Genomic DNA, 13,599 nt, shown 5'->3' on the forward strand with positions numbered 1-13,599 from the left:
CGAGGTACCACTGTAATGGCTTCAGTCAAGACACTGTCTCACCATCAACAGTAATACAGAAGTAATAGAACTGTGTTATCATCCAGGTTTGTTTTTTGGGGGTTTTTTTTGGAATATTATATACTCTCTGCTCTGTGTGCATGTGTGTGTATGTGTGTACAAGTTTTTTAGGTTGACTATTATGTATTGTTTGGGACACGGGTGGCGCTGTGGGTAAAACCTCAGCGCCTAGGACTTGCCGATCGCATGTTCGGTGGTTCGAATCCCCGTGGCAGGGTGCGCTCCAGTCGTTCAGTCCCAGCGCCTGCCAACCTAGCAGTTCGAAAGCACCCCCGGGTGCAAGTAGATAAATAGGGACCGCTTACCAGCGGGAAGGTAAACGGTGTTTCCGTGTGCTGCGCTGGCTCGCCAGATGCAGCTTGGCACGCTGGCCACATGACCCGGAAGTGTCTTCGGACAGCGCTGGCCCCCGGCCTCTTAAGTGAGATGGGCGCACAACCCTAGAGTCGGACACGACTGGCCCGTATGGGCAGGGGTACCTTTACCTTTACCTATTATGTATTGTTTAATGTACAGATGGGGCACCAGTGGCCCACCAGATGCTGTTAGACTCTAACTCTCTTAATCCCCAGCAAGCATGGAAAGATGGTCAGGGATGATGGGAGTTGCAGTCCAACAGCATCGCAAGGGCCATCCCTGGTTTAATACATTTTGTATTGGGTTCGTGGTGGCAAAACTTCTGGCATTGAGGGAAGACGTTATTTCCCACCTCCTTTTCCCCCCAGTTTCTCCATCTCATGACCACCTTTGTTCGGCATGCAAGGAGTTGGTCCAACCAAAAGGCTATGGTATGGCTAGTGGGTGAGACAGGAAAGCGAGAAGGTCCTAGGCAGGCAGCTGCAAGGAGGCCCACCAGAAAGTGGCTCCAGGCTAACCGCTCCATCTCAGCCCAATGTGAGGGCACCATTCCTCACTAGCTTTACATTAAAGGGCGTTGAGTTAATATGAGCCAGTTCTTTAAGCCTTTATCGTGCAAAACTCTTAGTTTTTTTCGGCTTGACTTCAAGTTTGCTATTACAACAATGCTTATAATAGGCATATGTGGCATTGGTACCTTTTTGTAGACCCAGCTTTTCTTGCTCTTAGACTAAAAATAAAGCGTCCAGGAAAATAGCAGGAATATAAATAAGTGAAATGAACATAGGTTGGAAATTGCAAGTAGATGGTTTTAATTTGCTTTGACTATATTTGTATACGTTCCTAAAGAATAGATATTGTGTTACATTTCTTCTTCAGACAAATAACGAAGTCGCTGATTGCCATGAGTCTCAAACCAATTAACATGTCAAACACGTGATTTTTAGAAGGAAAAAATACGACCCTTAAACGTCTAAAAATCAGACTGTTTTTCATCTGTCACTCAATGCTACCTAGTACTAGGCTCACATGGGAATGTTCCTAACTCATTTCTGATGTTTTAAAATCTATTGATCCTTAAATGGAAGGAAGGACATTGCATAAGAACTGGTAGTGGTGTTAACTCCTGTTCTTTTGGTAGCTTGAGCTCTGCCACGGTTCCGCACCTGCACGGGCAGCTGTCATGCGCCACGTGTTCACTGCTTGTGTTACTACAGAGCAACTGCTTTTAGGTACCAGTCCACAACTATTTATAACATCAGGAGGTATCAGAACTCCCACAATGAAACATACCACCTAATTTTCACTTGATATGTCTCTAAAAATACTACAAGTAGCTTGTGCCATCCAGACCTCAAGTTCCAATCACTGTTCCTGCTTCTGGGTTTCATACTTGGGAGAGTTATTGCCTTATAAAACTAGGTACTGCCCTTTACCACAATATCTCTAATTTTATAGACACATCTTTCATAATAGCCAGTTTTTAAGCTATTGTTCTGCTGCTTTACTTTTCCTACTGGAGAGGTTTTTTTAGCTGAATTTATAAAATATATGTTTTTGTACATATCTACCCATTCTTCAGTCTCTTATTCCATGAATGACTTCCCTTGCATGCTTACTAATTTATCATAGTTCACCCTTAATCCAAGCAAGGTTAGTAAAGGTAAAGGGACCCCTGACCATTAGGTCCAGTCGTGACCGACTCTGGGGTTGCGGCGCTCATCTCGCTTTATTGGCCGAGGGAGCAGGCGTACAGCTTCCGGTTCATGTGGCCAGCATGACTAAGCCGCTTCTGGTGAACCAGAGCAGCGCATGGAAATACTGTTTACCTTCTCGCCGGAGCGGTACCTATTTATCTACTTGCACTTTGACGTGCTTTCGAACTGCTAGGTTGGCAGGAGCAGGGACCGAGCGAGGTTATTGGTTTCTGCCAAAACACAGCTGCCTATATGTATGCTTGGGATTTTAAAAAAACAAGCCAAACGTGATCCAACGACCCCCTGATTCTGAGAAAGGAAAGCACGTAGGTACAAGAACACAAACAAAAAGTCCCAGGATCAGGATGCAAAAGAACTCACTAATGGAAAACAAAACAGTATGAAAAGTAAACCAGAAGAATTGCAACAAAGGGTTTTTAGGATGCAGATGTTGCTGATGGTGGATAGCAACCCCTCCCTCCTTCCTCTTGTACAACGTGCTATTTTCTTCTTTGTTTTTTAGAAGCTAAGAGACAGGGTGTTTTTTTGCTTAAATCAGTGACTGGCTTCCTACCGAAAGAAGTGCCATTCTTAGCCGCACCCTGCTTCTGACCTCCTCCCTATCTTGGTTGCTTACCATCTGCCCAGCTGTGGTAGCTTCATACTCTACTGTTTGCCAGCATACTGCATATTCTTGGAGATGTATTGTGTGAGCCACATGGTAGATTGGAAAGTCACACTGGTAGATTAGGCAAATCACCCCCTTCTTGTGACAGGAGGCTTTTATATATAAACGATGATTTTATATAGTTCGTTACCTATGAAAAAGCAAAGATGATTACATGCTTCCTTCCAGGTATATCCCTTGTACCAGTCATAGGTGTTAAGGGTGAATGAACCGGAGTTAAACATTCAGTTTAATTTTAGCTTGCTTCTCTGTCTAAGTCCTAAATCACTCTCCTGCCTGGGCTCCTGAGATTCAGAAATAGAAATATACATAACTGCACCCCATGATAAAGCAACATGGACAAACAAAGACATGAAAACAAATTTTAAAAGCAAATACAATGCCAGTTTTTCTCTTTCTTGTGGCTACATGGGCTACATCACCACTCCAATCCACGCCACTCCTGGAAGAATTAAAATATTAGCTCCTTTTAAAAAAGAAATAGTTCATGGTTTTTACTATTACCAATGTTTTCTGAAATAGAAACTCTGGAAGCACGTTTCAAATGTTAATTTGTGTTCACCTTTTTCCATTTAGAGATGTTGAAAGGGGAGACAGCTGTGTGTCTCCTATATCACGAGAGCTTTCCTCAGGAGCTGTTTTGACAGCGCTCGATAGTGATATGCTTCCTTGACGTCTCAATATTTTCATGATTGTTCTTTTGTATCCTCTACATGCAAAGAAATAGATAAAAGGATCCAAGCAGCAGTTTAAATTCATCAGGAAAACAGTGTAATGGAGGGTCTTTTGGAAGATTTGCCGACTGCTGCATGGAATGATATCTTTAAGTACAATCTTCTTAATCATGTATACAATAATGGCAACATGATACGGAGTAAGACAGATGACAAAGACAACGATGATAAAAATAATTGTATTAAAAGCCTTCTTGTTGGTTCCGGACTTTTCAGCTAGTGGGTTTTCTCTTGCAATATGGCAGAGTTTGCAACTAATTTTAGAGTAACAGACTAATATAATCCCAAGGGGGAATGCATATCCCAGAAGGCAGGCTCCAAGAAGTATCCAAGGGAGATTTGCAATTCGTTCAAAGTTTGGGTATTCCATGCATGTTATTCTTTCTCCTTCCTCGTATGACATTTGTTGTAAAAGCAATGGAATGGTTTGGGCAAGTACAAGAAACCACACAAAGCAACAGATGTACGTGGCACATTTAACTCTTCTGATCTTTGTGCGTAAAGGATGAACCACGGCGACAAACCTGTCAATGCTCAGGCATGTCATGAAGTTCACAGCGGCATAAATGTTGATGTAAAAGACAAGTGCTGAGAGCCTGCAGAGTGCTTCTCCAAGTGGCCAGTGAAAGCCCAGTGCATAGTATGCTATTCTTCCAGGCAACGCCGTAGTGAAAAGAATGTCTGATACAACAAGATTCGTTGAGTAAATAGTAGTAGAATTCATCTTCTTTCTGTTCTTAACGATTACAGCCAAAGCAAGTGCGTTTCCAAGCATTCCGATTAAGAAAATAACACTGTAGAACATGGGCAACAGGATATGTGCCGTATCGCTGTGCTCATATAGGTCGCAAGTTGAATTATTAGTCTGATGGGCTGTTGAGGCAGCGGTGGCCCAGGCTGTTGCCATAGCTGATATATCCAGGAAGTTTAGGAGACCTAGAAAAACAGAAGGGGCAGGGGTGTGTGTTGTGTTTAATATAGGCAATCATATTTTTCATTGCAAGTGGTCAATAGGTTAGCCTTGTGTAAAACCAAGTAGTTAAATTAGTAGTTAAATTATTTCTTCTTCTTTTAAAAAATATAATTCCAACTCTTTAAGTTTGGATTTCAAAACAGCAGTCTATAGAAGATCGGAAGTTTGAAATCAACTTAATAACTTGGAAAGGAAGGGCCAAAAGCCATGCCTCTGATTTCTTCGGGATTAACCTAACTGCTCACTGGCAGTATTAATAAATGGAGAAACCTGCTTTCTGAAACTGACACCATGACACTAGACTTGGAACAGTATGACAGAACGAACTTTCTGTCCTAAAGGATCGTTGGCAGACCAGGTCAGAAATACTTAATCCTTGCAATGATGCAAAATACACTGTCAAATCTTCTGATGTGGCTATTTTTTTTCACCCTGTGCAATATTGCCCATGCAGTCTCCCTGGGAATGGAAATTCCAAAGCCCACCTGTCCCAGTGGCCTGCTCTCTCTGGTAACTAACTACCTGACTAACTTCTGTCTGTAATCCTCACGTCAGTCTTAAGAACGGAAGCAATTGTGTGCTGTTAAAGGGAAAGTGGTAAGCAAACAGAGGTGGGAGCTCAAAGGCCAGGGAAGCAGCCAATAATATATTTATTCATTTATTTTTTTAAAAAAACAAAAGCAGTCAAAGCTTTGACTACAGCTCTCTAGCAGTAGGTCCTGAAGATTTACTTTGCCAAAAACGAGTACAGTATTTTGTGTGTGAACTTCTTTCATGTGAATTGAGCCTTTGCATTGTTTAAAGAGGTTCTATCCTCTCCCCAAACACCTCCAACATGCTCAGACTCACTTCTTCACACACATGCACACCCTTTGTTTCATGGTGTGTCGAAGGGGGAAATAAGTTTGTGATATTATTTTAGGATTGCACGCCCATTAAGAACCCTCCCCCCGACCCGGTGCACAAACCCACCTCTTACTTTCAGCACAGTAACTCCTTATTTACCAAATAAAACTTTGCACGTACATACTACTTCATAAACCTTTTCACTAGTCCAACAATTTTTCCACCCTGCATGGCTATGGTTGTATGGGGGGGGGGGGGAGAAATGAAGTCTAGGCTCATTCATCTACACTCCACAGTGGTTAGAAAGCTTACAATGGTTGGTTGCGGCAGCAGAAGTGGTTGTGTGGCTTTCAGCTCCCAAACTTACATGGAGTTTCACTCTGTTCGGTCCAGTGTGTTGTATAGTTAGCAACCCTCAGCCACACAGATTGCTTCACGACTGTCTTACAAAGCTGTCTTGTGGCACAGTTAATAAAAACAGGATATTAGTTCAGTTTGTAGTAACATTATTTCTGCACCTCACTAGCTGTCTTGGATGATGAGGGTATATTCTTCCATTTGTAGTATATCTGCAGCAGCAGCAACTTAAAGCTCAGTCCATAGTGTGTTTATTGAGAATTATGTTTTGTGCAAGTACAAACACTAACCTAGCTTAGGAGGGCTGGTTGGAGACAACAGATGCAGAAAAGGGGAAGGAAGAGACTTTGCTGGCACAACTCATAATGATTTTTTGTTTCAAGTGCAAGGGAGCTTTTAATAGAAGACATGAATAGATAGAGCTGCTCCTCCCAATTTCTGTGTATTTCACAATATTATTTATATGTGATTCCTAATTTTGGGGTTTCCAGTAGTTGCAATGTTAGCAGCAGTTTGCTTCAAGTGTTTTTGAATTTGTTGTGCTTATATAGCAGTGCCCTGAACTAACCAGGGGCTTTATGTGCTGAGAAGCTAGTGTCTGTATTTGTATCCCTAGACAGAAATGCATGAAATAGGAGCTATAGATGTAATGCCCCTATCTCACAGCCAGCAAAGCATTTGCACAGCTCTTTAAGGGAAGCTGGAATCCTCATTATCTGTTTTGATGGGCTGTGGGAATTGGTGGGCTGAAATGCTCCTCCATTTCAATAATTTCTGCATGGTTATAGTTGTGTATGGAAGATGTATTGGACAGTGAGAACTCCACAAACAGGCTGGGTTATTTGAACAGGACAAAGTACAGTATGCGCTTGACTAAACTGTGAAAAGTCCCCCTCTATCCCTCTTCTCACTCTGTGGCTGATTGGTGCAATTCTAGCCTCCTTTAAGGGTTGTTGCACACACACAATGTCTAATCAGACCTCACAACTGCAAAATAAAGAAGATTTTGTAACATTTTTGTATGTTTTTATGCTTAAGTATACCGGTTCCGTTCCATATTCTGTTCAAACTCAATACATTAATCAAATGTCCTTTTCCAGATTTTTGTGTCTGGGGAAAAATTGTGATAGATAAAAAATCAGCTTTGTAAATTTATCTAGTTCATAAAGCAGAAAGCCTGTCAAAATATCAAGACAAAACATTGTGAAACCTATTCATACACCACTTGGAGTGAGATCCAATGTTGTGTATGGAGTGAGATCCAATGTTGTGTATGGAGTGAGATCCAATGTTGTGTATGGAGTGAGATTCAATGTTGTGTATGGAGTGAGATCCAATGTTGTGTATGGTGTGAGATCCAATGTTGTGTATGGAGTGAGATCCAATGTTGTGTATGGAGTGAGATCCAATGTTGTGTATGGAGTGAGATCCAATGTTGTGTATGGAGTGAGATCCAATGTTGTGTGAGTGTTCACACACATAGCAGGGCTTCTCTTTCCTTCCCTTCCCCCTATAGTCCACTGTGTATGCCAAAAATCTGCTCCAGAGGGTTGGGTGACACACAGGGGAACCACATGTTGAGATTCCTGCATTGCAGGGGGTTGGACTAGATGATGCTCAAGGTCCCTTCCAACTCTACAATTCTAAGAGAAACGAGGGATCCTGTTGCGCCATTAGCTTCCATTGCATGAGTGGGCAGGCAGCATTGGATATTATCCGAGGAGTGAAGCCCCCGTCAGTGCTTACTTGGAAGTAAGCTCCAGTGGACACAGTGTTCATATAAATGTGGTCAGGTTTGGGTCATGTGGGGACAATCCTATGCATACCTCCTTGGGAGTAAATCTAATCAGTGGGGGTTAAGAACAAAAGAGGAGCCATGCTGATCAGAACAGGTAGCTAAAAAAAAAGGTGAAGGACCTCTGGATGGTTAAGTTGCTGTTGCTGCTCTTGTGAGTGCTAGGAAGACCGCTCCCTCTCCAGCCAACTCCATTGGGCCTAGGGGGCAGGGCCTGCACTCACCATAACAGCTTAAGAGGCCCGAGACTGGGAGTGGCCGCCGGGACCACACAACACCGGTCCTGAGAGATCTGCATTGGCTCCCAGTACGTTTCCGAGCACAATTCAAAGTGTTGGTGCTGACCTTTAAAGCTCTAAACGGCCTTGTTCCTGTATACCTGAAGGAGCGTCTCTGCCCCCATCGTTCAGCCCGGACACTGAGGTCCAGCACAGAGGACCTTCTGGTGGTTCCCTCATTGCAAGAAGTGAGGCTACAGGGAACCAGACAGAGGGCCTTCTCTGTAGTGGCACCCACCCGATGGAACACCCTCCCACCAGATGTGAAGGAAATAAGCAGCTATCCTATCTTTAAAAGACATCTGAAGGCAGCCCTGTTTAGGGAAGTTTTTAATATTTAATGCTCTATTGTTTTTAACGCTTGATTGGGAACTGCCCAGAGTGGCTGGGGAAACTCAGCCAAATAGGCAGGGTATAAATAATAAATTATTATTATTATTATATTAAGTCCAGTCAAAGGCGACTATAGAGTTGCGGTGCTCATCTCGCTTTTCAGGCCGAGGGAGCTGGCGTTTGTCCACAAACAACTTTCCAGGCTCGCGTAGCCAGCATGACTAAACTGCTTCTGGTGCAACGGGACACCATGACGAGTGCCAGAGCGCACAGAAACGCCGTTTACCTTCCCAGCCGCAGCTATTTATCTACTCGCGCTGGCATGCTTTCAAACTACTAGGTTGGCCGAAGCTGGGACAGAGCAATGGTGGGAGCTCACGCTGTTGTGCAGATTCGAACCGCCAACCTTCTGGTCGGCAAGCCCAAGAGGCTCAGTGGTTTAGATCACAGTGCCATGCGCACCCCTCTGTGATCAGAACAAAGCCAATCTTGTTTGACATCCTTTTCTCATAGTGGCCAAGCAGATGTTTATAGGAAGCCCAAAAGCAGGACACGCGTCCAACAGCACTTTCTCCATTTATGTTCACCTGCAACTGGTATTTACAGGTATACCCCAGGTATACCATTTCCTTTACTTGAGATAGCACCCCACCATCATGAATAGGCTAGTCGTATCTTCCACGAAATCGTCTAAGCCCCTTCTAAAGTCATTGTGTGGTGCCCATCACAACACATCAGCAAATTTCTGTTTTCTCATGTGCTGTGTGAAGAAACACTTCTTTTTGTGTCTCCTGAAATTTCCAGCTTCATTGGGTGACTCTGAGTTCTAGTATTAGAAGAGAACAAGGAAAAAGTCTCTCTACCTACTTTCACCACACTGTGTAGTATTTTTCACACCTCTGTATGTCCCTTCTTGATTGCCTTTTTTTCTAAACTAAAAAGCACCAGATATTGTAAAACATGCATAGGGCTGGACTACTTTAGAACAATTTCCCCCAGGAAGTGGGAAGACATTTTAATGCATCCTAAAAATAAAAAGTTTTAAAGAAAAAAATCATTTTAAAAAGGGAACTGTAAAGTCATTATCACATTATTTAAACATGAATAGTGATTAAACTAGTTTTTAAATAACAGCTTAATATTACTTCATATCCTATAAGTACCTATCCTTTATTCTTTAAAAACTTGTACTGAATCAGTTTTTTTTCTAGTACTCTTTTAATATAAGCCTTAATTTCCGGTTCTAACTCCCACCCCAATACCTATATTAGAAACATTAACAATGTTGCAATTGAAATTAAACTACAGTCCTACTACATGCTTCTTATTTTTCAACTTACAGAAACATTTTAGCCAGAAAAGCAAATTCTTTACAAATCTAATTTACCTTCCCCTTACCTTCCCTCCCCTCCCTTCTGCAGTTATTACTTTCATATCTTTTTGTTGCTGCATATCCAATTCAAATATATTTATAAATTTTCCTTTATCCCCCCCCTTAGTTATCTCTTACTGCACGTGTTTATGTCCATCCCACTAATGTTTAAATTTGTTTACAACATGTCCTGAAATAATCAATAAATTTTTCCCCTTCCATTGTAAAAAGTCTCTCTTCTTGATTTCTTATTCTTCATCCCTGCATATTCCCTTAAGTTTAATTGCCAATTTGTCCTGCTGCATGCTTCTATGAACATTGCTGTATCATAAATATTCTCCACAAATTGCTTCTCTCTCCTGTCTAAAGAAGTGCCTGCTTCATAGTCACATCAGAAAATTTGACTCCCACAGCAGTTTAAATGCCTTGTTTTGAAAAGAACAGAACATAGTATTCCCTCTACTCACTTTATCAGTAGTTTAAGTCCTCTGTTAAGTCCTCTGTGTGGTGCTTGCACTTGCAACACATTTCAAATGCAACTGTTTCCCCTTTGCGTGTTGTTCTTACGAGTGATTAGGTCAGACTACCCTTTTAAGGAGTTGATGGCATTTCCCCTCCCTATGGCTGAAGTATACCTAAAAAAAAACAGTATGGGAAGTGACAGCATCTATTCACCTCATGTTTTTCATGCTTCGTTCCCCCCCCCCCCCCAAGAGTGTTAACGGCATTTAAAAAAGAAACCGACAGATCATGGCTTTCATAGACCAAACCTTACTTCATCAGTTCCCCCCCCCCCCAAAAAAAAGAAACTCTGAAAAGCAGAGGGGAAAGTTAAAATTGCTAGATATGATATCTACCGTAAGATGAAGGCGTTTATATTTTAGCCTGATGGGCTATGGTGGTGTGGATGCTTAGCGTTGTTGCAGATATCATAATCTCAGCACAAGCGGTTCTTGAAACCAAGGTCCAGACTTCATATCATGATGGCAGCAAGGTATCGTACTTTTCCGGGTATAAGACGAGGTTTTTTTTTACTGCGTCAAGGCCTTTTTTTGATTGGGTGTTGCAGCGGCATTTGGGCAGGCGATAGGCAGTAGCTGGCGGTGAACGGACAGCCGTTTGGTGGTTTCTTTGTTGCGTAAGTGATTCCCCCCTCAAAAAAAGCTCAAAAACTCTGGACAATCTCCCCCCATTTTCTAAATGCTGAGTCCCCCAAAATACATGGGGGCGTGTTCTCATTCAAATATAAAATAGGAATGAGAGTGTGACCTTCCTTTAGCAGTAAGAGGACACCTAGGGCAAGCAAGGGCACACATCCACAAATAAAATCTAATTAGCTAGACAAGAAAGCAAACTCAAAACAGAACCTGCCACACTAAAAAGGGAAGAACTGTGACGTCTACTTGACATTTAGCCAATGTTTTGTTTACCTAGAAACGAGTATCAGGTTTTGGTGAAAAGTGAGGTTTTGTGGGGTAGATAGGTTTTGTATATCATGGTCTGACTAAAGAACCTAAAGCATCTCGTGGGTTTCTATGACAAAAAATGGAAAATGTTTTGAAAGGGCCATGGTGCTGCATTCTGTATCGTCTGTTTTGTGGGGTTTTCAGGACTCCCCGACTTAAAAAAGAAGAAGTTGTGTTACATAATGAATGGGATGATACAAGCCTAAACTAAAAAGCAGTCATTCCATAGGAAATTACCTGGGGTATCTATGTATGTCAATTCCCTGAAGCATCTCTTGATTTTAGTATGGGGGATTTTGTACAAGTAAATTCCACACCAGTTAATGCAAATCAGTCCATGAGTTGTAAATGTAATCAAGTTTGCAGTCATATTTGTTCAGTTACTGACAGTTAACTGGTGTTAAGAGGCAAGCTATTAATATGCTGTGTGATGTGCTATTTTTAATAAGCTGTCACCTGCTTAGTATTTTATAGTGTAGTCTTTCCAAAAAGCAATGAAATGCTCAGGTGTTTGTTTGTTTTTTAATGTAGGCATGTGATCAAAATACAGTGGTACCTCGGGTTACAAATGCTTGAGGTTACAGACGCTTCAGGTTACAGACTCCACTAACCCAGAAATAGTACCTCGGGTTAAGAACTTTGCTTCAGGATGAGAACAGAAATCGTGCAATGGTGGCGCGGCGGCAGTGGGAGGCCCCATTAGCTAAAGTGGTACCTCAGGTTAAGAACAGTTTCAGGTTAAGAACGGATCTCCAGAACGAATTAAGTTCTTAAGCTGAGGTACCACTGTAGTACTTTGTGCGACTTCAGTGTTGCATTAAACATGATTCCATTTATGGATTATGTGATTTGTGGTGCTCTTGTTTGCATTTAAGAAACATGTTTCCAAAGTTCACTGTCATTAAGCAATATGGCAGCTGCCTCAGGTTGGGGCTGCAACAGCTCCCGAAGCTAGCTTTCTAACAGTGTTGTAACTTGGGGTCTCAAATTTTAGCCCTGTGCAATACCAAAATTTGGTGCCCCCGCCCGACCCCTCACCTTCCATTCTACATAATAGTTGCAGAGCCCCCTGTGGTGCCACTGAGACTCTGCACCCAGTGCGACTGAACCGGTTGCTCTCCCCAAATCCATCTCTACTCCTAATCTACCCTCAGGTACAGCAGAAGATGTTGTTCCATTGTGAGTCCACTCAGTTTCTGTGCCTGAAATTACTTTCATTCCAGGCTGCAAGATGTCTTCAGCCAGGCCTGAGCATCACACATGCTGACAATTGCAAATTTGGTTAAATATATGGAGGAATCTGCTTTTAAATTCAAGTTACGTAATCCACAGTACCATGACATTTATTTGCAGCTGGATTCTGTCAAATGCCAAATATCTGAATGCTTTTCCATACAGTTTTACCCTTTCCCCTGATATGTTCAGTTTTGACTTGCATCCAACATTTGACTCCCCACCATTGATACATATACCATGTGATCAGGGATGATGGGGAAGTCTGCTAATCATGGGAAAGTCTCTTTTGCACTGTCTGTTGGAAAGAATTATAGTCTCAAAACTCCAGACAGGACTGAAGTAATTCCTTTCCCCCACTCTACCCTCCATCAACTTCTAGCACAGTAGTACTTACGCAGCAGAAATGATGTTACAGAGTTCAAACCTGATAGATGGTATAATTTGACTACAGATGTGGCACCCTATTGTCAGATATCGCCTTCTCCTCATTATGAAGTCTCTCCTCCCACCTCATATCAGCAGCTCTGGGTTTCAAAAACAGTAAAAGACCAAACACTAATGCTTTTTAGTTCAGAGAAAATTGGCAGCAAAGGAGACATACTAGTGCCAGGGTTAGAAACATCAGGCCCAGGAGCAAAATGTTGCCCTCCAGATCTCATTTACTAGTCCCTGGTACTCTACCCCTAAATAGTGTCTCTTACTGACTTTGGCTCTGCACTTGACTGTTTTTGCCTGGCTGGCATGTGTCTTGTGACAACGTCGCTTGTTTGTGTGGATGGCAGATTGAATGATGTAGAGACATGTGATTTTTCTATTACTGGAATGTAGCCTACTGTACAAAGGGAAGAACTGCGTCCGTTGCTATGCCCTCCGTTGCCTCTTACTCTCCCATCAGTGGCCTTTGGTTGCTGGCACATTGGCCATGAAATGGGGTGACTCCTGGGCTGAAAAAAGATTATCCATCCCTGTGTCCAGGGACGTACCCAGGGGTTGACCAGGTTGGCCTCAGCCCATCTGTTTACTTGGTCAGCTGCTCCTCCACTGCTCTTTGTGACTGTGCAAGGCATGCAAGCTCTTCTGAGCACCTCAGCAGAAGAATACAAGGGATGGGGCAAGGGGCTCCTTGCGAAGGGCACAAGGGAGTGCCTGTGACCAGCGGTGGAGCTAGTCACTTGGGGCACCCAGAGTGGTGCCGTGCACCCGGGGGGGGGGTGATCCGCCCGGGGGTGGGGCGATCATGCCGGGGGGTGCGATTAGTGTGGCCGCGCTCACGCCCAGCTGGGGTTTTGTCACCCCACCCTCTTTATTACTGCATGACACAAGCTCTTCTCCACCTTTTGCAATGTTCTTGGTGGCTCATGCTAATGGATAATACAGAATTCTGTCCTTTTAAGCAAGAGAAGCCAG

General features: G+C 42.8%; 2 protein-coding genes across 2 annotated transcripts in view; one reads left to right on the plus strand and one right to left on the minus strand.

Moving 5' to 3' along the window:
- Positions 1–13,599, plus strand: part of UBAC2 (UBA domain containing 2) — a 91,076-nt gene that overhangs the window by 42,616 nt on the left and 34,861 nt on the right. The window lies entirely within an intron of this gene.
- GPR183 (G protein-coupled receptor 183) lies at positions 1,206–10,092 on the minus strand. Its single transcript, XM_083735342.1, has 2 exons — positions 9,958–10,092; positions 1,206–4,472 (listed from the first exon to the last, which is right to left on the minus strand). Exon 2 carries the CDS (start codon positions 4,441–4,443, stop codon positions 3,361–3,363), a length of 1,083 nt encoding a protein of 360 aa, XP_083591468.1. The 5' UTR covers positions 4,444–4,472; positions 9,958–10,092; the 3' UTR covers positions 1,206–3,360.

The sequence above is a fragment of the Podarcis gaigeae genome, assembly GCF_964106915.1.
Source record: "Podarcis gaigeae genome assembly, chromosome: 4".
NCBI lineage: Eukaryota > Metazoa > Chordata > Lepidosauria > Squamata > Lacertidae > Podarcis > Podarcis gaigeae.

What these genes read in the sequence shown, in the direction of transcription:
- GPR183 (XM_083735342.1), bottom strand. Translation starts at nt 4,443, where the DNA reads ATGGCAACAGCCTGGGCCACCGCTGCCTCAACAGCCCATCAGACTAAT.